The sequence below is a fragment of the Cavia porcellus genome, unplaced genomic scaffold (genome assembly GCF_034190915.1).
Source record: "Cavia porcellus strain 051 isolate PalLab524CR breed Dunkin Hartley unplaced genomic scaffold, mCavPor4.1 scaffold_21, whole genome shotgun sequence".
In the NCBI taxonomy this organism is placed as follows: domain Eukaryota; kingdom Metazoa; phylum Chordata; class Mammalia; order Rodentia; family Caviidae; genus Cavia; species Cavia porcellus.
In genome coordinates this window covers 5,349,443-5,368,247 of record NW_026947504.1, presented here as the reverse complement: position 1 = coordinate 5,368,247, position 18,805 = coordinate 5,349,443, and the positions used below count along the sequence as shown (strand labels likewise).

Genomic DNA, 18,805 nt, shown 5'->3' with positions numbered 1-18,805 from the left:
ACAGGATGTGCTCTATGAGCAGCAACCATGGACAGCAAGGAGGGGCACAGAGCACTGTGTCTCCCGCCCTACTGAGGACTAAGCCTCAAGGATGTGACACTAAGCCAAAATTACTTTATTCAGAAGTCAGCCCGCTCCAGCAGGAGGTGGGGAAAGGGAAGGTACAGGAGGTACCTACAGCACCTCAGGGTCCTTAGAGCACAGTGGGGAAGCTGCTCACGTCCACTGAGGGGCAAAGCTATCACGTGGCCTTCAGAGGTCCAGCTCTGTCCATCTTGTGATAGCCCCTGCAGGACCCATACACTACCCAGCCAGGATCCACCTGGAGCTATCAGGCTGGGGATATGGATGCTGGTCCTCAGGCCTGGCCTGGCCCCTGCGCTTTCTTGATTTCCTGCCAAGGAGGAAAACAGTGGGTCAGCGATCCAGGACTAATGAGGGCTGGGCATATGAAAGGCACCCCACAGAGCACAAGAAGGCCAGAGTAGTCTACCTCAGACAGTGCCAGCTTCAGCTGTGCATAGGCCTCATCCAAGTTGTCGTTGATGATCACCAGATCAAACAGGCCAGGTTCCTTGCCTACAGGGATAGTCAGGGTATAAGGAGGTACCCTCCAGCTGTGTGTCCTGCCTGTCCAGGGCCTCAAGCCATATGCCCCCCATCTGAGTGGAACCCAGGCCTGCAGCCCCATCTGCCTCACCCTGTGGGAGCTCCAAATATCATCTCCCTAGCCTCGCTAGGACCCAGAGGGATGTGGGCACTCACTGCTGTCCATATCTGCCCGGGCAATGGCCAGCCGCTTTGCCAGGCTCTCCTCTGTCTCGGTGTTGCGCTGCCGCAGCCGCTGCTCCTAAAAAGCACCCTGGGGTCAGTGTCTCCTGGACATCTGTCTGTCCACCTGCCCGCACCCAGTACCTACCAGCACGGCCAGTGAGGGAGGCTGCACAGAGATGTAGATGGGGCGCAAGTCAGTCTTCTTGATGTTGCGCACGCCCTGGAGGTCCACATCCAGCACACAGATACGATTCATGGCCTGCACTGCCTGCACAGCAGCCTTGCTAGGGAAGGAGGTGACCCAGCATGTGGATGAGCTGCCCTCGACCGGAGCCCTCCAGCACTTCCGGAGTGGGTGTTCATGGGCTCTGTGCTGTGCATGAGCCTACATGGCACCATCACCATGGCCAGCTGCTTATCTTGACAGGGCAGCTGGAGGACGTGGTTGGGATGTGTCCAGCCTATCTGCTCACCAAAGCCACCAGAGTGGGAGCCAGCACAGAAGGGCAGTGCAGCCTGCATGCTGCACCCAGCTACAAGAGCCAGCAGGCTGCCTTGGCAGGCAGGTGGCAGAGGGGACAGGTGGGGCAGGGCAGGGGGTACCCCAAGCTACCCCAGCACAGCCCACCTCGTCCCATACAGGTTCCCCGAGAACTCAGCATGCTCAATGAAGTCCCCAGCTGCAATGTCACGCTGCATCACCTCCCTGGTCACAAAGTAGTAATCTGGGGAGGACAAAGAAGCTATCCACACAGCATCTTGGGCTAGCCAACAGCCACCCTCTCCTCTGCATCCACTGCCCTTTCTCTACCCCCAATTGCTCATATGGGACTGGAGACTGATAGGGTCCACAAATGTGGGGACTTGAGGCTGTTGGGGTCTATGGGGAGTAGGGGTATGGGACTGGACATCTTGCCAGGTCCCACAGGATGGGCCTCCTAGAGGTGTCAATGGGCACATCTACACGCTCAGCAACATGCCAACAGTACCCAGCAGGGACCCCTGGCCTTGGTCCTATGGCCCCAGTTCCTCCCACAGACCTAGACACCACACTGTCATGATGCACAGGCTACAGCTGTGCCCACTACCCTAAGGGCCACTGGACAGCTCACCTCTGCCATTTTCCTCGCCAGGCCGTGGGTCTCTTGTGGTATCTAGGAAGAGAGAGGTTCCACCTCTGAGGGGACCACAGGGCCCTCTAGCCCCACTCTGGTGCCCAGGCAGGCTGACTCACCCCACAAGGTATGCACTGTCTGGGGGCTCTGGGACCCAACCCCCACCTTGCAAGGCACTCACGAGACACACTGAAGCCAAAGATGCTGCCATGCTCCTGGAGAAGCCGCTTCAGCAGGGTGCTTTTGCCGGCCCCTGAAGGGCCACTCAACACCACGGGCCTGGGTCCTGCCATGCCTGGGAGGGGTGGTGAGATGTGAGTGGGGTGGGATGGCCTCCTTAGGCCTTATAATGTTCAGCACTGCAGAACAGCACTGGACCCCGAAGAAACACAAAGAGCCCCCACCAGAACCCTCCAGAAGTATCCATGAGAAGTACCTACCCACCTGCCCAGGAACCATCCCACACAGGAGCCAGGATGCTGGCTCCCCGAGGTACTGCTGCTTGGGATGTGGCTGGGTCTAAGGAGGGGGTGTCCCACCCAGGCAACATGGCTGTGTCCAGGACTGTTCAACTCTAGCCCATTGTGGAACCTCCTGCTAGATTGGGACCTGTCTTGGACAACACGAAAGCCTTGGGCAGGACAGCTGGCTGGCAGGAAGCCATGTGGTGCCCCCAGACCCTCAAGGGGTGGTGAAGATGGTGCAGGTGGTATGGGAGCAACCAGCCCCAGCCAGCTCAGCCCTGCCCCATCCAGGACCTGACCTTCTTCCCTTTGGAGTCTTTGGTTTCAATCCCAACAGCACCTACCTTCTCCCAGCCCCCTGCCCCCACACCCATTTTCCCAAAAGGGCTCTGGGTCCACCTCAGGAGTAGGACAGCACCCACCTACTCTGTGAGGTGAGGCTTCTAGTCAGCCTGAGCACTGTGGCAACTCTGCAATGAGGGCTGACAGTAATCCCTGCCAAGTCTGGACCCACCCCTTTGAGCCAAATCCCCTGGGGACAGGAAGTCAGTCCTGCCATCCACCTTGCAGGATGCAAGCAAAGGGTACTCTTCCAAGATTTGAGATGCTGCCTATCCCCATGTGAGCCCAGGGAGAGCACCCAGGTGGGCAGGGGGTGCCCTAAGAGGTGCCTGGGTGCTGGAAGGTACACCTGGGCCCAGTGAGGTGGGCTCTGACAGCCTCCCTTGGGGCTGTCTCACAGGAAGGGCACTAACACAGAGAGGCTGTCCCTTAATCCCCAAAGTAGGCCATGAGGTAATCTCTCAGAAGCATCACCCCTGGCTCTACCAGGCATAGGTGCACAGGGCACAGACATACCATACACAAGGCCAGCTCTGAGCCCAACTATGTCCCACTGCAATGTAGCCTCCTCCCTAGCCTCTACGTTTCCCACACATAGAGCTCCCCTGACGTGCACCTCCTCCCTAACCCTCCACAGCACTGGCCCTGTGCCTCCAATGGCTCCTTGCCTACGCAAACAGGCCAAGGGCTCTCCAACCTACTGCACTAGGAGCTGCCCATCTAGATTCACAATATAACTGCCTCCCTCCAAAAGCCTAGGTGCCCTTGAGGGTAACACAGGGTAACGCAGGGCTCACCTTGGCCTTCCTAGGCTGGCTGTTTTATCCAGTAAAATATCTACACAACTGTCTTTCGAACCCTGTCCTGACTGCAAGTGACTTGGCTGCAAGTCTTTAGGGAGTGACACCTCGTGTCTTCACAGCAATTTGCTCAGGAGGACCAAGTTGGTCCATAACGGTTGCTCAGAAACTTCTAATGGACCTCAGACTTCACGGCTTTATCTCAAGGCAGAATGCCATGCCCACCATTACCATGGTGGTACTGTTGCCAGGGGGACCCTACAAAGGAAGAATACAGAGCACTTTGGGACCCTACAAATGAAGAACATAGAAACTGCTGCTCCTTTCCCCAAACCTCTGAATATCCTCCCTCGAAGGCAGCTGCCCATTGTCCAGGACTCCCCACTGAGCCCCATGGGGGCTGAGAGGCTGGTCTGTGAACAAGAGTCCTGCTTCTTCACTCTTTGGCCACTAAACAGTTTGTGTGGTTGACACCCAACCTGTGTTTTCTTTCTGTTTGTCTTTTTGAGGCACGGTTATACTATGCAGTTCAAGCTGGCCTTGAACTTGCAGTGATCCTCTTACCTCAGGGACCTGCGTGCTGGGATTACAGGTGTGCACCACCATGCCGGGAACCTGGCTTTTCTCATTGGCTTCATGAACATGAACCAGCAAAAGACTCTACCCCAGTGGCCTCTGCTTCACAAGAAGTGGCAGAGATGTGCTGGCAATAAAAACACAGTGGTTCAGCAAGCAACTGCCGCATGCCTGTTCGAACCACTATGAACAGACACTGAGTACCCCTGCAACGGGCAGAACCACTGCTGAGAGTGCTTTCACATCTGGAGGCAGGCACTGAGCAATGACCCAACCCCAGGGCTGGGCCAGTGAGGTCAAACCAGAAAACGTGACCCCTTTAGGATAGGGAAGAGCAAGCCCCACCCTGCTCCAACTAGCAGGGTGTGGAGGAAACCCTGCCCCTTTCCGACTCCTCCAGGGAGGGGAACCCTGTGCCTGCACCCATCTTGCTATAGGCTGTGACAGTGGCTGGGGGACAGATGGGCCCTCATGCACAGGCACATACACACACCCACCTGTCATATGGGCAAGCTGCTTGCCACAAATGCAATGTCCCTAGGACTCAACTTCCCCTACCTCTCTGAACCAGCACCTTCTCCTGTCCTCCCTAGAGCCACACACAGAGGACAACCAGCTCTTTCCTGAAATCACACCACCGTGCACCAGTCATTGACTGTTGGTCCAGATTCACAGAACCCACACCCTGAAGGCCACAGGCAGACAGTGCGCTGGTGTGCACCCTGGGGAGGGTGACAGGACTGCCCCACAGCCACTTCCCACAGGGATACACCTGAGCCCCAAGTCTCACAGCCCAGAGCAGGACAAAACCCCTGGGCCTGACTCTGGCCCTGTACCCACTCCACAGGCAAGCCAAATGTGGGGAGGGGGTCTTTAGGGGAGATGGTGAAAGGCACTCTAGACTCTGCTCTTTCAGCCCCAAACCTCTGCCAGGCCAGAATCCAAAAATCCTGCAACTGAGGTGGGGCCGAGAGGCAAGTCATTTCCACAGGAGACTGAGGACAGCCATCTCCACAAGAGGCCCCAGCCTAGGCTCTTCATTACCTCAACCTCCCACCCAATTTCCTAGAAATGCCCCCAGAGGGCGCACCCCTTCTCAAAACAGGGTTCCCAGCTCCCTCCAGCTCTCTCCAGCTCTCTCCGGGGGCGCAACAAGCAGCTCGGGAATGTGGGTGTGACGCTCTCTTCTCTAGGACAGCAAAGAATGGGCTGAGCCCTGCACGGGGTACCAGATGATAACCCTCAGTCAAGGGCAAAGACAAGGACGGCAGAGTGGGAAAAGCAGGGCATAGGGGTGGGCCAGGTACGGTCTCATTCAGAGGGGAAACCGAATCCCAACACAAACAGGGGAAGAGAATGACCCAGGGGGAAACTAAGACTGACCCAAGGGGCGACCAAGGTCCTGAGTCAGGAGGATGCAGCGCCGGCAGCAGGGTACCTTCCTCCTACATCCGGGTGCACCCCCTTTCCTTCCTCCTGCCCAGGGTCGCTCTCCTCCCATCCTGCCTTCCGTTTCCATAATCATCTCAAACGTGTTTCTTTGCTATGTTCCCTGTGCCAAAACAGACTAAAGTCTGGGTGTGGCTGGAGGGAAATGAACTGAATTCCATTTTACAACTCCAGGAAACCGTTGGTATTTTTTTTCAAGCCACAGTCCTGGTTCGCGCGGCCCCGCCAGGGTGGGCCAGGCCTGTGTGGGCGGGCAGCCGGAAGAGGATGGAGAGTGCGGGAGGCAGAGCCTATCCCAACCCACAATGCTCGGAGACTGGCAAGCAAAGACTTCTCTGTGTATCGCAGAGCAAGTGGAAGTCAGAGAAGATTCCAGAGGGCACGGCCAGCAGGCGGTCCCCGAGGGTGAACAGAGGCGCGCGGCCTTCTCTCTTGCCAGGCTGCTCCTAGCTGAGCGCCCGGCAGCTCCACCTCTGCGAGTGGCCGTGGCAGCAGGCAGGCCGCGCCTGGAATTGGAAGCGCGCGTCACGTTGCCACGCCCACGTCGTCACGCCTGGCGGGGGGGGGGGCGCCTGAGTCCGTGTCCGAGTCCGTGTCCGCACGGAGCAAGGGGAGGACGACGTGCGCACTCACCGTCACCGCGGGCCCGGCCCAGGACGGCGGCCGCCAGTCTGGCCAGCGGGCGCCACAGCATGCGGGACGCACGTCACGGCGCCGCGCCGGCCCGCGGCCGCCTACCAAGTTTGCGTCAGCGCCGTGCCAACCGGTATGCAGCCGGAGGGTTGGTGCCGCCGCGCCGCGCCGGTCCCGCCCACGCTGGCCTCCTCCCACCCCGCAGGAACGTGCCTCCTGCCACTCTAGCCCTCGCGCGCCGGTACGTCATAAAATCGCGCCAACCCTTTTCCTGGGTCACCGCACCGCGCCGCGCCGGTCTCTTCTTGTATGAGTGTGGATGACTCGGCACCTTACTTCTCAGACACAGGTTCCGAGAGGCCGGCTCTTCGGGAAGAAAGGGTTTTCTCGGGAACGTTTCGGGGATACCATATGGGACACGCGTGGCCTACTAGGGCAAGTCCTGGGAGGGTGGAGGTACGAAAACGCTTTCAAAGGCAGAAAAGGGAAATCCAGGTCAAAGGGAAACTGCAACACGTAGTTATATTGGGCCAGTTTGGTGGCATACGCTTATCACCCTAGCTATTCGGGAGCTGCGGCAGGAGGGCCGAAAGCTAGCCTATCTAGATAATTTAGGAAGTAAAGTTCTTTTTTTTTTTTTTTTTTTTTTTTTGTCTTTTTGAGATCTCTATGCGGTTCAGATTGGCCTTGAGCTCATTTTGTAGCCCAGTCTGGTCTCGAACTCGCAAGATCCTTCTGGCTCAGGCTCCTGAGTGCTGGGATTACAGGCGTGCACCACCACGCCCGGCTGAGAGTAAAATTCTTATAAAGGGTTAGGGATTCAAATCGGTGCTAAAGTATTTCTTTGGCATCGCAAGGCCCTGGGTTCAATCCACGTTGTGGAGAAGGAGGGCAATAATAGATGTGAGGGAGGAGAATGGTAGAAGAGAGAGTCTGCCTTGGAGCTCGCTTTCTGGGCTAGAAAGACCTGATCTCAGTTAACTTTTAATCCAGGCTGTGACTGGTCTCCCAAGGGTCCTAAAGAGTTGAAACCAAGGGGCTGGGGATTTAGCTCAGCGGCATAAGCGCCTGCCTTGCAAGCAGGCAGTCGTGAGTTGGATCCCTGGTACCGATAAAAAAGGAAAAAGACAAAAAAAAAAAAGAGTTGAAACCACCAGGCACGAAGGAGCAAAGGCAAGTGGTTCATTGCCAGGAATCAAACTCCAGACCATACCCTCATCACCTCCCCCAACCCTAATGCTTAGAACTTCAACACCAACCCAAGGACTCATCCTCCACCCCAGAGCACTTCGCATTTGGCCTGCTCCCACTTTGCTAGCATATACTTTGACTTTCAGTAACAATTGGATTTTGCTACTTCTGTGGCCCGGGATTTAGCTCAGTGGCTCAATCCCTTGCCTGGTAATCTCGAAGTCATGAGTTTGGTCCCTAGTACCCTAAAAAAAAGTCAGTTTTGCTACTTGCGTGTGTCCTGCCCAGGACATCAAGAACTTGGACAAGACCCCCTATCCAGTAACAGATTGAGCTGTTCGGTTCATGAATTGGGCAGCCTCCATCCTACAGTGTGGGCTGAGGACCCCATGGAATGTAGTAGCAAAACGGTGGGATTTGTGCAGCATGAAGGAGACAAAGATAAGAAAATAAAATGTATAGGTTAAAGTCAGGTTGTTCTTTTGCAAGGGTTACTAAAAGAAAAGTGTAATGTCCCACCCATTTCAAACAACCTGCAGAGGAGACTGAAGTTTTAGTATAGCATTATCCTGCCAAGTGAAAAGGGCAGATAGGGCTGGGGATTTATCTCAGTAATATCAGTGCCTACCTGGCAAGCTCTAGGTCATGAGTTTGATCCTCAGTAACAAAATAAATAAAAGGGCAGTAGGAGCAAGGACAAATCAAGAGGCATAAGAATCTAGTTTTCTTCCTGGCGCTGGGGTGAGCCATCTAATGTGAGGTCGTCAATTTCTGAGCTGGATGTACAGTTTTTGATTTTTGGTTTTTGTTGTTTTAAATGGTCTCAATAATAGCCCATGCTGGCCTTAAGCTTGTGACAGTCCTCCTGCTTCAGCCTCCCAAATGCTGGGATTACAGGCATGTACCACCACACCCAGCTTCTGATGTGCAATTTGCCCCTGCTTAGAGCATCAAGTGGTTTGAAAAGCTCTGTTTGGCCCACACTTTATATATGATACTTGTCACTGTAATTTACATTGAGCTGTCCAGTTTCAGCTTACAGGGCTTCAGGAAAACAGTTCTTGTTCTTAGTTGGAGAGTTCTTGAAATTCATGATCCAGTCTACAGGTAGGTAATAAAAACTAAAAAAAAACAATATATAAGGCTGCACTTAATAACATGTATGCCCTCAGATGGGATCCAGACAGGATACAGGGACCACATTTTCCTACCCAAAACCATCCCTGAGCCCTGTGGAATAGGTTCATTGAATCTTTTCACCGAAAAAGAATTTCAGGATATATCATGAGAGATAAGCAGATTTATCAGCCAGAGTTTAAGAAGTGCAATTCAGAGAGAAGTTAGTGCAGGGGTTTAGGCGAAATGCACTATGGTTTGGCGTTGGGGGTAGATAGATAACAGATACATGATCTTGGAGGTATCTGTCAAGATCATGATTGATAATGTCAGATGTTTTCCTAAAAACTTTTGAACTCCTTGAATCTGTTTCTTCATTTTAAGGTCAGATTGCTCTCTTTACCTTATCAATTAGGTTCATTTGTGGACTTAACATATTTAAGAGATTTGGAACTGTCACCTGATAGGGTCCTAGGAGGTTTCCAAAGAGAATAAAGAAGCTAAATCCACCATACCCACGGAAGTAAGTTGCATGTTCACTGAGTCCTGACACAGAATTTTCAGTACATGTCAAGAAGCAAGAAAGGATTTATTAGGGAGAAATTTGAACATATTCAAATGCAGGGAGTGGCTAAAGCTGGAAATTGATCCTATGTGTGGGGGCAAGGCAAGCTCCTGAAAACAAAAAGCAGCTGAGGCAAGCCACCTTAATGGGCTGCTTCAGTCTAGAGAACACAAAGCCCTGAAACAATCTAAGCAGTGGGTTGCTAGGCAAAGTGTATGTCACATGGCACCAACCTTATATAGAGCCAAGTATATAAATAAACCCTACCTTGTTTCAGCAGTTCCTTTTCTCCTGTCCTGGGAGGGCTCCATGTGATCCCAGCTTTCTGTGTGTCCTCTTTACTTAATCTTCTTGCTGTCCTTCACAGTCCTCAGCCCAGGAAGTTCAAAAGCCTGCCAGGTATGACATTTAAAGAAATACAGCATGGGCCCTCAAGACAGGGAGGCACATAATGAGCTGGAGCTTGGTATTTTTGTATTTCAAAGAGAGAAAAACAATTTCAAAACAACAGTTGGGGGACAACAATGATACACATTGTGCATTGCCATCCCCAAATCAGTCACCCAGAGCACAAGATTCTGCATTCAATTTTCTGAATAGTACCATGCATGGGTATTTTTATGGGGTTGTAGAGGCATCTTCAAGTTAGGTGTTCCCTGTACAGGTAGGAAGAGAACCTCATCATCTGTAGGCATGTTGGCAGTGTCCCCAAGAGGTTGGCCAAGGGCTGTACCCTGCCCCTAGAGGTGTGGGCTGGTGAGTCCACGGGCACCGCCAGCATCCTGCTCCACTGTCCCCCACCGTGTGTACACTGACGGAGGCTCCAGATATCCTGCTGAGCACCCATGGGTTGTATGGAGTCTCATTGGTGTCTCACTGGAGAAAAAGAATGGTGGAGGGTACAGAACTGAAGATTTCAGACGGTTGTGGGGCATGCATTTAAGCAGAAACCCCACCAGAGGAGGTAGTCTCCAGAAAGATACTGGTGAGATGGGAATTCAGAAGTGTGTCCAGGGTGAGGGGCACAGAAATGTCAGGAAAAGTAAGATGGAGTTGTGTCCTAAACTGAGGAATTTAATAGTTTTTCAGTTTATCAAAAGCTGCATCAAGAACCCTCCAATGGCATGGTCAGCCTGATCAGACTGGTGATACTCAGTGGGAGGATGGAGCTGATAGGGAATGCCAGGCACAGCAGTACCTGCCCAAGAAGCCCACAGAGCTGGAGCTTAGATTGGGATTCAGAAATTACAGGACACCTTGGATATGGTCTAAGTATGGTCCATTTTCTGAAATAAGTTGGTCTAAATATCTCTTTCCCTCCCCTTTTCAATACTGGAAAGTGAACCCAGAGCCTTTACACTGAACTATATCTCCAGACTTTGCAATTTTTTATTTTTATTTTGAAGACAGGATCTAAGTCACCAAATTGCACAGCCTGGGCTCAAATTCACAATCAGCCTGCCTCAGCCGCCCAGAGTGCTGGGATTACACATGGGCTATAAGTATCTTACTCTTTATAAACTAATTTTCCCAGAGAACTTTTATGTTCTGAATACAGAAAAAGGGAAACTTGTACTTAATAGGTATGAGTGTAAACTGATTAAACTATGTTGGAAAAAAGCATGGAATTTCAAAAAAATGAGCATGGGGACTTTGAACTACCTCTGATGTACCACCAAGCTCTAAATAACCTTTGGTGTAATTCACCCATCAGTTTAAAACCAAGCCCAGGGGCTAGGGTTGTGACTCTGGCAGTGCTCACCTGGCATGTGTAAGGTCCTGTGCCCTGACCTATATGGCTCCTGACGTTCTTGAGGTTAAGGACTGTGAGAAGATGAGAAAAATAAGAGATACAGTTGAGGTTAGGTGGAGTCCTTATCCTCTTGATGGGAGGAAAGGTACTGGCTCCTCATTGCAGGCATGTCTATTCAAACTTTTTAGCAACTTAATGTCACAGGACACCCTGTTGTCCTAGCAACCCACTGTTCAGACAGACTGTTTTGGGGCTAGGTGTTCTCTGGGCTGAAGAAGCTTCCGAGCATTCTTTGTTCTTGAGATAGTCATGCTCCAGTCTTGCATGTGTGGTCAATTTGCAGCTTCAAGGGCTCCCAACAGTCCTAGGTTCATCCCTAGCACTACAGAGTGCATGACTGAATTGACAGTGTGCAAACCCAGCCACTTGGGGCCCAGAGAAGGGGCTTTCATACCTCAGAATCTTCAAAATCTCATTGAGTGGCTCTTTTATCTCTTAAGACCAAAAGGAGAGGAGGGTGGTGGTGATCTGATTTACGAAATGACTTTACCTGGTATTGATTTTGCCTGGTAGAGGCCTTTCCCCTCACCATCCTCTCATGACCAAGAGCCCTTGTCACAGGATCATTTTCTGAAGACTGGCAGTGGCCTCTTAACCCCCAGGACTGTAACTTGGAGCCAGAGTTGCTTGCAATGTAGTGCAGAATGCCTGGTGGCCCATCAGCAAGACCTTTATCACTGTCTAAGCTGTTGTAATAGGAATAGTGACATGGGATTTAGAATTCTAGTAGGCAGTAAGGACACTAACCCGAAAATGAAGTTGGGAAGTCCAAAATAGAATCTGCTGAGTCGAAACCTGAATTCTTACAAAAACATCTTCCAGGTGTCCTTTGGCTGTCTGGAATTTCCCTAGGGAATGGTCATCAAGTCCACTGGCTCAAGGGTACATGCAGCCCACATGGGCACAGCGTGAACACTGTGTAGACTAGACCCTAGTAAGACAGATTATATTGTCTCCACAAGGTCTCAAGCTATCGTCTAAAATTTTCAAATGGTGAGAAAAGGCCCTTGTGGGGCTTGGATAGCAGGAGCTTTATTTCCTGGCCTTTTTCTCTTTTTGTGGGAAAGGGATACATTTTGAGACAAGGTTTTTTTTGTTTTGTTTTTGTACCAGGCATCGAACTCTCAACTGCATGCTTGCAAGGCAGGTGCTTATGCCCCTGAACTAAATCCCCAGCCCCTTGAGACAGGGTCTTGATCTGTACTTTAGGCTGGCTGCCCATGAACTCACTATGTAGCCCAGGCTGACCTTGAAGTGGTCCTCCACCCTCGGTCTCCCAAGTGCTGGGATTATAGGTATGGCCCCCTAGCCTGACTGCTTTATCTCTTTTAAATATATTTGCTTGCACCCTATCTCCTCCAGCTGTGATTTCCTTCTTCGTTAGCATGGGACATGACCCTGGCATTATGTTAACAGTATTTTGTCTTCAAAAGATGTTTAGAAATAGGGGCTGGGGATTTAGCTCAGCGGCATAAGCACCTGCCTTGCAAGCAGGCAGTCGTGAGTTCGATCCCTGGTACCGATGATTAAAAAAAAAAAAAAAAGATGTTTAGAAATAGTGCAACCAGAAAAAGAAAGATCTAAATTGCATGCAAGCAGCCAAAAATGAAACCTAGAATACTTAGCAGAAAGGACAGTGTTTCTGGAAAAAGGCCTGGGGAAACTGGAGCTGGCTAGGAGGGCTTGATGGCCAGCTCAGATAGATGCTGCACATGATTCCCCGGGTCACCCATCCCAAAAGGCATGTCTGCTTGGTGCCAAGAGAAATGAGACAACAGGGACCAGCTCTCTAAACAGTTTATTCAGGACAGCAAGGGATTCCCCAGCTGAGATAGGTGTGCCATGGTAACTAACCTTTGGTGTATACAAGGGGGTAGGCAAGGGGCTCCCCTTTAAAGGCTGAAGAAGATACATCCATGGGACAATCAAAAATCACCATAGGGAGGAGTGACTGAGGCAGATTAGGGTGTGGCAGATTGGCAGAGGAAGCAGGCATGACCTGTCCAAAGCCCCAGGATGCTTGCTCAGAACAGTTCTGTTAACAAGATGTTAGGCTGGCCTGAGCTACATAAGAGAGACCCTGTCCCAAATAAACATACACACACACACACATTTGCTTGTCTCAGGTATACCTTGTCTCTGGGCCTGACTGGCCTATCATGGCTGATTTCCCAGCTGTGGTAGGCAGGTTCATTTTCACAAAGTAATAGGAAGGCTTATATGTGGGCAACTTCTCATCAGGTGGTACAATAACTTAGGGTCCTGTTTACAGGCCATTTTTCTCACAAGCAACATTATAGAAGAAAACAAAACCTGTGCTTCCTTTTCATAAGATCATAACTGATACCTGGTGTTGTAGGATAGACAGACAGCCTAATAAGACTGCAATCCAGAGCCAACCTGGTACTGTGTATGAGGCACAGACAAAACATACCACACAATCCAACACTGATTCCTAAAAAAGCAAAAGATGAAGTCAACAGTTCCTTACAGTTCTTCGAAGTGATGGTCCTTGTATCAAATTGCCCCAGAGGGTTCTGTTTACATGGAACCCAAGAGAATAATTCTACAGCCTTGTGTGCTGAGGCAATTCACAGGACTGGTGCAAATCGCATGTGCACTAAAGTTCAGTAGTTTCTCTGCTTCAAGGAGTTTTGCAGGCAGAGTATGAACAATTTTTTTTTTTTTTTTTTTTTTTTTGAGACAAGGTCTCAGTATGTAGTTCAGATTGACTTATAGTCACTATGTAGCCCAGGCCGGCCTCTTTCTGCCTTAGCCTCCTCTGTGCTGGGATTATAGGAGTGCCTCAACTGGCTCGGCCTCCAGGGTAGCCAGTATTGCCAGAGGAAAAAACAGGAAGGCCACAGAGCGTATGTGACTCAGCATCTGCAGGGACCCTGGGTGTGGGATGTGGTATCTGAAAGGGTTGCTGGCCCAGACCGGACACTATAGCCAGAAAAAGCCTCAGCTGGAATTAGGGAGCTCCTGCCTCCCCCGCCCCTAGAGATTTACCTGTAACCCTAACCCCCACCCTTAGAAACCTGCCCCTGGCGCCAAACTAAGACCAATGGGCTACCTGTGCATCCCTAATGCCCCTTAGGGTCCACCCCAGACCGAGGCTACTTATGTGCCTCACTCCACGTGTTCTAGGGAGAGATCGCCAGCCCGGGGTGGGGTGGAGATGCCGCGCCCCGGGGGGTCGGGGGTGTCTCTCCCCGCATTCCCGAAATAAAGGTTACTTATATTTTATACTTATTATCTTTTCAGCCACCACCGCCGGCCTTCCCCCTCTTCCCCTTGACAGACCGATCAGTATCCAGGTCTACCCACCAAGGGCACAAAACTCCTGGGAGGCTCGTCAACACCTCTGTTGGAGGAACAGCCGAGTAAGTCGGTTTAAAACAAATACCATCTGGTAGAGGGGCCGGATGCAGCGGAATATTCCTGTTCTTCAGTAGTTCTGGCTGCTCTCAGGAGAGGGACTTCACAGGAGCGGCTGAGCTGTGATTGCAAATAATAAGAGAAAAATCCCGAAATGTCCTAAGTTGCGTTCAAAGGCCATGGAGCTCTGAGAAGCCGGTCAGTTAACACCTTTGGACAAACCCAAACCATAGCGCTCCATGTTCCTAAACCCTTGCTCAACACCGCAGGACGGCACCAAGGAGACTACATTCTGCTGTGCAGAAGCAGCCGTTCTTCCTTGTGGTCCCTAAAGCTATCTTCCCCCCACGAGACACGAGGCTGCGCCTGATCTCCCCAGACACTCTAGTTCCTGGTCCGCTGCTGCAGGTGGTCCCAGAACGCGCTTCCGGCTCCGGCTGGAGTAGCGCAGGGAGCGGTCTTTTAGATGCCTTGGGCTCCATTTTTTTTTTTTTTTTTTTTTTGTCTTTTTCTTTTTTATCGATACCGGGGATCGAACTCACGACTGCCTGCTTGCAAGGCAGACGCTTATGCCGCTGAGCTAAATCCCCAGCCCCGGGCTCCATCTTTTAAATGCGTCTGGGCTAACAAGACAGTGACTGTGTCGCTTCCCTTACAGACCCGCTTAGTACCTGCCGGCCCGGGAGGGATCGTGATCGGCCGGCCTCAGTCCTTATACGTCATCCAGCTGTGCCCGACTGCGTACGTCATTGCGACGCGCTGGTCCCGCAGACTGCCGGAGCCCATCACTCTGGGCCAGCCCGCTCCCCCCCCCACCCCCGTTCACACCATAGCTTGGCCAGGGCTGCCCACTCCGGTCTCTTGCCGTGTTCCCCTAGTTATTGTCTCCACCGCGCCGGCTCCGTCCGCGACTCTTCTCTGCTACATTCCCGGCCTTGCTACTCAGTTATCCGGTCGCCCCGCCCCCTCGGGGTTTAAGTCACCACCGCTCCGTCCCCACCCCTCCCCTGAGTCGGCCTCGGTCAGGGGCCTAGCTCCTCTGCCGCCGGCCCGGCCCCGCCCCGCCCCGCCCCGCCCCGCCCTGCGGGCCTTTTCACTGCCTGCGAGCTCGGCCACTGCCCCGCCTCAGGTGTACCTCTGTGGCTTGCCGTAGTCGCTCCTGAAGACGTCCGCCCGGCGCGACCCAGTGCCTGCAGTCGAAAAGGTTTGTGCACTGCTCCTCCTTGGCTCAGTTTCCAGCTTGCGCGCTGGCTGTTTGCACGTTTGCGTCTTCGGACCTGGTTGAGGCCTCAAGTTGCGTTCCAGTGGGGGACAGGTCGGGAGGTGGGCGGCTGCGCGGGGCCGACAGGAGGAGGCCGGTGCAAGGATGCATGGGATGGCTTGCCACGAGCCGTCTCTGAGCAGGTATCTCTTCTGCGGCGTCGGAGGTCGGGGGCCGGAGATCGTGAGAGTAGAGATCGACCAACCGGGCGACGACTCCTGCGGATCCCCTCCTTGGCCAGGCTCGGGCCGCCTTAGGCAAACTGCACAAACCCACTCGTGCAGTCAGGTCTCTTGGAGACCTTGGACACCAGCGCGCAAACCTCTTTGAGAACTGGGGGCATTGCAAAGGCAGCCCTTGATTTACCCTCCTATAGGCAGGCATGATAATCCTCACCTCGCCGAGTTTTTCTAAATACTAGCAGGGATGTTAGAAGGCAGTGAGTCAAGCTCCAGTGTTTACATGGTGGCAGGCTTCCTCGAAATTGTCTGAAAACCGGCGCAGTAGGCTGGTCTGGTTCCAACCTCACCTGACTGTAATGAGCCATTTCAGCTGATCTCTACGGGCCTTTTTTCTTTTTTGTTTGTTTGCTTGTTTTTCTAAAGGCTTAACCAACCAGAGATTGAGAGTAAAAACAAAACAAAACAAAACAAACAAAAAAACCTCGGAGGGTTATGGCTCAATAGTAGACACCTTGTCTAGTATGTAATGAGGCCCTGGGTTAGATCCTTATAGCACTAAAAACAATAACAAAAAGTTTCATTCCCTAAACAGTATCATGTAACTATCATTTATGTAGCACTTTCATGTTATCAGGTATTACAAATCAATTAAAGTGAAGGAAGGGCTGAGAATGGTGGCACATGGTTATAATCTCAGACTTTGGGAGGCTGAAGTAGTAGGATCACTACTAGTTTGAGGTCAGCCCAAACTACATAGTGAGACTGTCTCAAAAAAATTAAAGTATATGAGAGTATACTTGTAGGTTCTATGCAGGTACTGTGCTACATCACTATATTTGAAGATCTGTGGATTTTGGTATCCAGTTAACAGCTCCATATGTGTGTCAGAAATATTTGATACGTTTGAGTCTGTGACTTATTTTGGCCAGGATTTCATGAGGATGAATTAAATGGAGGGGGTAAAGAAACTTTGAAAAGTGATCTTGAAATTTAAAAAAATACAAGATCCCTTCTCTCTTTGTCTAGCAGGTCACACAGCAACAGACCCAGACCCTAAGAGAGAATGGCAGCTGCAGGCAGCCTGCTTAGGTAAGTGGCTCCCAATCCTGCAGGACACTTGTCAGCCCACAACACAGAGTTCTCACCAAGACAAGGCTGTCGTCTCCTATCCTCAGTTCTGGGGAGTCTGTTCACTTCATCACCCATGATGGCCTCTTCTGGTTGTGGGGCCAGAGCTGCTTTGCCACCACCTGCAACCCTCACCCCAACTGTAGACCATGATGTCTGCTGGTGGTGGGCCATCCTGGCTGTGTGGGGGTGTTCTGTCTCAGTACCTTCCACTGACTGGTGCCTGTTGTCTGTAGCTTGCTACAGCAGAGCATTGTGAAGGCAGCTACATCTAGAAGCAGCTGCCTGCACACTTCCACGAGCCGGGCAGACTGCAGCAGGGCTGCACTCACTCGCCTGCACCGTCAGGCCTACGCACTTCTCTACCCCGTGCTGCTGGTCAAGCAAGATGGCTCCACCATTCACATCCGCTACCGGGAGCCAAGGCGCATGCTGGCAGTAAGTGTCCCTTGCAGGGGGTCTTGCTGGTGTTCTGAGGGAGGCTGAGTCAGGGTGAAGGGCTCACAGCCACTGTACTTGGGTTCTAGATAGCAGCACTACAGGTGGAGGGGAACAGCTTATTGGGCCAGAGCAGGGTTTCCACCTGTAACTCCTCCCAAGTATCAAAATCAGATAGAATGAATGATAAGTGTTTCAAAAAACTAACTCTGAAGAAAAGAAATACAAAAAAAAAAAAATTTCTCTTAGTACAGGGAACCCTTTGAAGGAGAGAAAGACCAACAGAATCTTAAAAAAAAAAAAAAAAAGTTAAAGGAGCATAGGTTGGAAGCCATCAGGTGAGGTCAAGGCCTAGGAAGGCATCGTGGTAGCTGTGCTGTTCCTTGGGCAGTGTTACATCTCAGCCTTTCCTCACAGATGCCCCTGGACCTGGACACCCTGACCCCTGAGGAGCGCCGGGTCAGGCTCCGGAAGCGTGAGGCCCAGCTCCAACACAAGAAAGAAGAGGAGCCAGAGCTCAATGATGACTTTGATGCTGAGCATTACAGACAGTTTTGGGCCAGGACCAAGAAGTAATTGTGCCTTGGGGGACATTGTATAGACAGAGGAAGATCTGTAAATTGTATGTTCCTGACATCACCAGCTCATGTCAGTGTCTTCCTTTACATGTGTGCCCTGGGCTACAGGTCCTCATCTCTGAGCAGCACCAGCCCAGAGCCAGACAGGCCTCAGGCTCCAGGCAGACAGAAGGTTTGGTAGATCTACCAGGAGGTAAATTGAACTTGTGCATTGTAGACACTACTGTAGGGTTGTGGTGCACATGGACAGCAGGGCAGAGAGGCCCAACAGCCACAGCCTTATATTCCCTACCCTCAAAAGCAGCCAGAGAGTTACAGAGCTCTTGACCTGACCCAGCAGGGGGACAGGAGCCAGATGTTCTTGGGTGCAGATCCCTTTAGGGCTGTGGTCTGCAGTTGATCACACTACCCATTGCTTCACAATCCCTTTTCTAAAAAGCTGTCCTATGGGCACAAAGAACCCAAATTCACAGCCAACCTGGGCAATTTAGCAATACCATTCAAAAAAAGTGCTAGGAATAGCTCAGTGATGTTTGATCCCTTAGTTTGATCCCTACTACTGTGAGGAAAGAAAAAGTACCACAGCCTAGGTAAGTTATAAACAGTGATTTCCCATCCTTCTGGATATGATTTGTTCTGCTAAACCTGCAGCTGGCATTGCCCCAAAGCAGTGGCAGAGCAGTTCCCATAAAGGATTGCCCCAAGCATTTTCCCGAGATAGGGCTGGTTTAGATTCCTAAAAAGAAACACTGTCTGCTAGTGATTAGCCCAAACATTTGCAGGGGACTGACTGCAGAGGGCTGTATGAGCCTCACAAGGGAGAAGCAGGATGCCCCTCAGGGGTGTTTGCTGCTGGGGTTGGGGTGCAATTTACATGAAGGTGAGAGGAATGTGGTTCAGGACAGGGCCAATTCCTTTTGGAGTTGGGCAACCTTTATTAGTGCCCAGGTGTCTCAAGCCCTGGCCAGCATTTCTTTGTATTCTTGGTTGAGACACAGG

At 51.6% G+C, this 18,805-nt stretch overlaps 2 protein-coding genes across 15 annotated transcripts; one reads left to right on the top strand and one right to left on the bottom strand.

Moving 5' to 3' along the window:
• Window positions 1-94: 94 nt before the first annotated feature.
• Guk1 (guanylate kinase 1) lies at window positions 95-15,036 on the bottom strand. Of its 11 annotated transcripts, XM_063232847.1 has the most exons (9): window positions 14,891-15,036; window positions 14,169-14,339; window positions 9,293-9,417; window positions 2,071-2,184; window positions 1,887-1,928; window positions 920-1,058; window positions 766-850; window positions 494-579; window positions 95-394 (listed from the first exon to the last, which is right to left on the bottom strand). In XM_063232847.1, exons 3-9 carry the CDS (start codon window positions 9,334-9,336, stop codon window positions 359-361), a joined length of 546 nt encoding a protein of 181 aa, XP_063088917.1. In that variant the 5' UTR covers window positions 9,337-9,417; window positions 14,169-14,339; window positions 14,891-15,036; the 3' UTR covers window positions 95-358. The 11 variants fall into 11 exon arrangements, with proteins under 11 accessions (XP_063088917.1, XP_003477307.1, XP_005006993.1 ...); XM_003477259.5 differs by lacking the exons at window positions 9,293-9,417; window positions 14,169-14,339; window positions 14,891-15,036 and adding exons at window positions 1,403-1,499; window positions 6,154-6,292; XM_005006936.4 differs by lacking the exons at window positions 9,293-9,417; window positions 14,169-14,339; window positions 14,891-15,036 and adding exons at window positions 1,403-1,499; window positions 5,455-5,986.
• Window positions 15,037-15,261: 225 nt separating this feature from the next.
• On the top strand, window positions 15,262-17,867 carry Mrpl55 (mitochondrial ribosomal protein L55). Of its 4 annotated transcripts, none has more exons than XM_003477134.5 (4): window positions 15,262-15,423; window positions 16,692-16,751; window positions 17,027-17,228; window positions 17,646-17,867. In XM_003477134.5, exons 2-4 carry the CDS (start codon window positions 16,726-16,728, stop codon window positions 17,802-17,804), a joined length of 387 nt encoding a protein of 128 aa, XP_003477182.1. In that variant the 5' UTR covers window positions 15,262-15,423; window positions 16,692-16,725; the 3' UTR covers window positions 17,805-17,867. The 4 variants fall into 4 exon arrangements, with proteins under 4 accessions (XP_003477182.1, XP_023416219.1, XP_005006992.1 ...); XM_023560451.2 differs by having other exon boundaries at window positions 15,283-15,423; window positions 16,689-16,751; XM_005006935.4 differs by lacking the exon at window positions 15,262-15,423 and adding an exon at window positions 15,455-15,623.
• The last annotated feature ends 938 nt before the right edge of the window (window positions 17,868-18,805 follow it).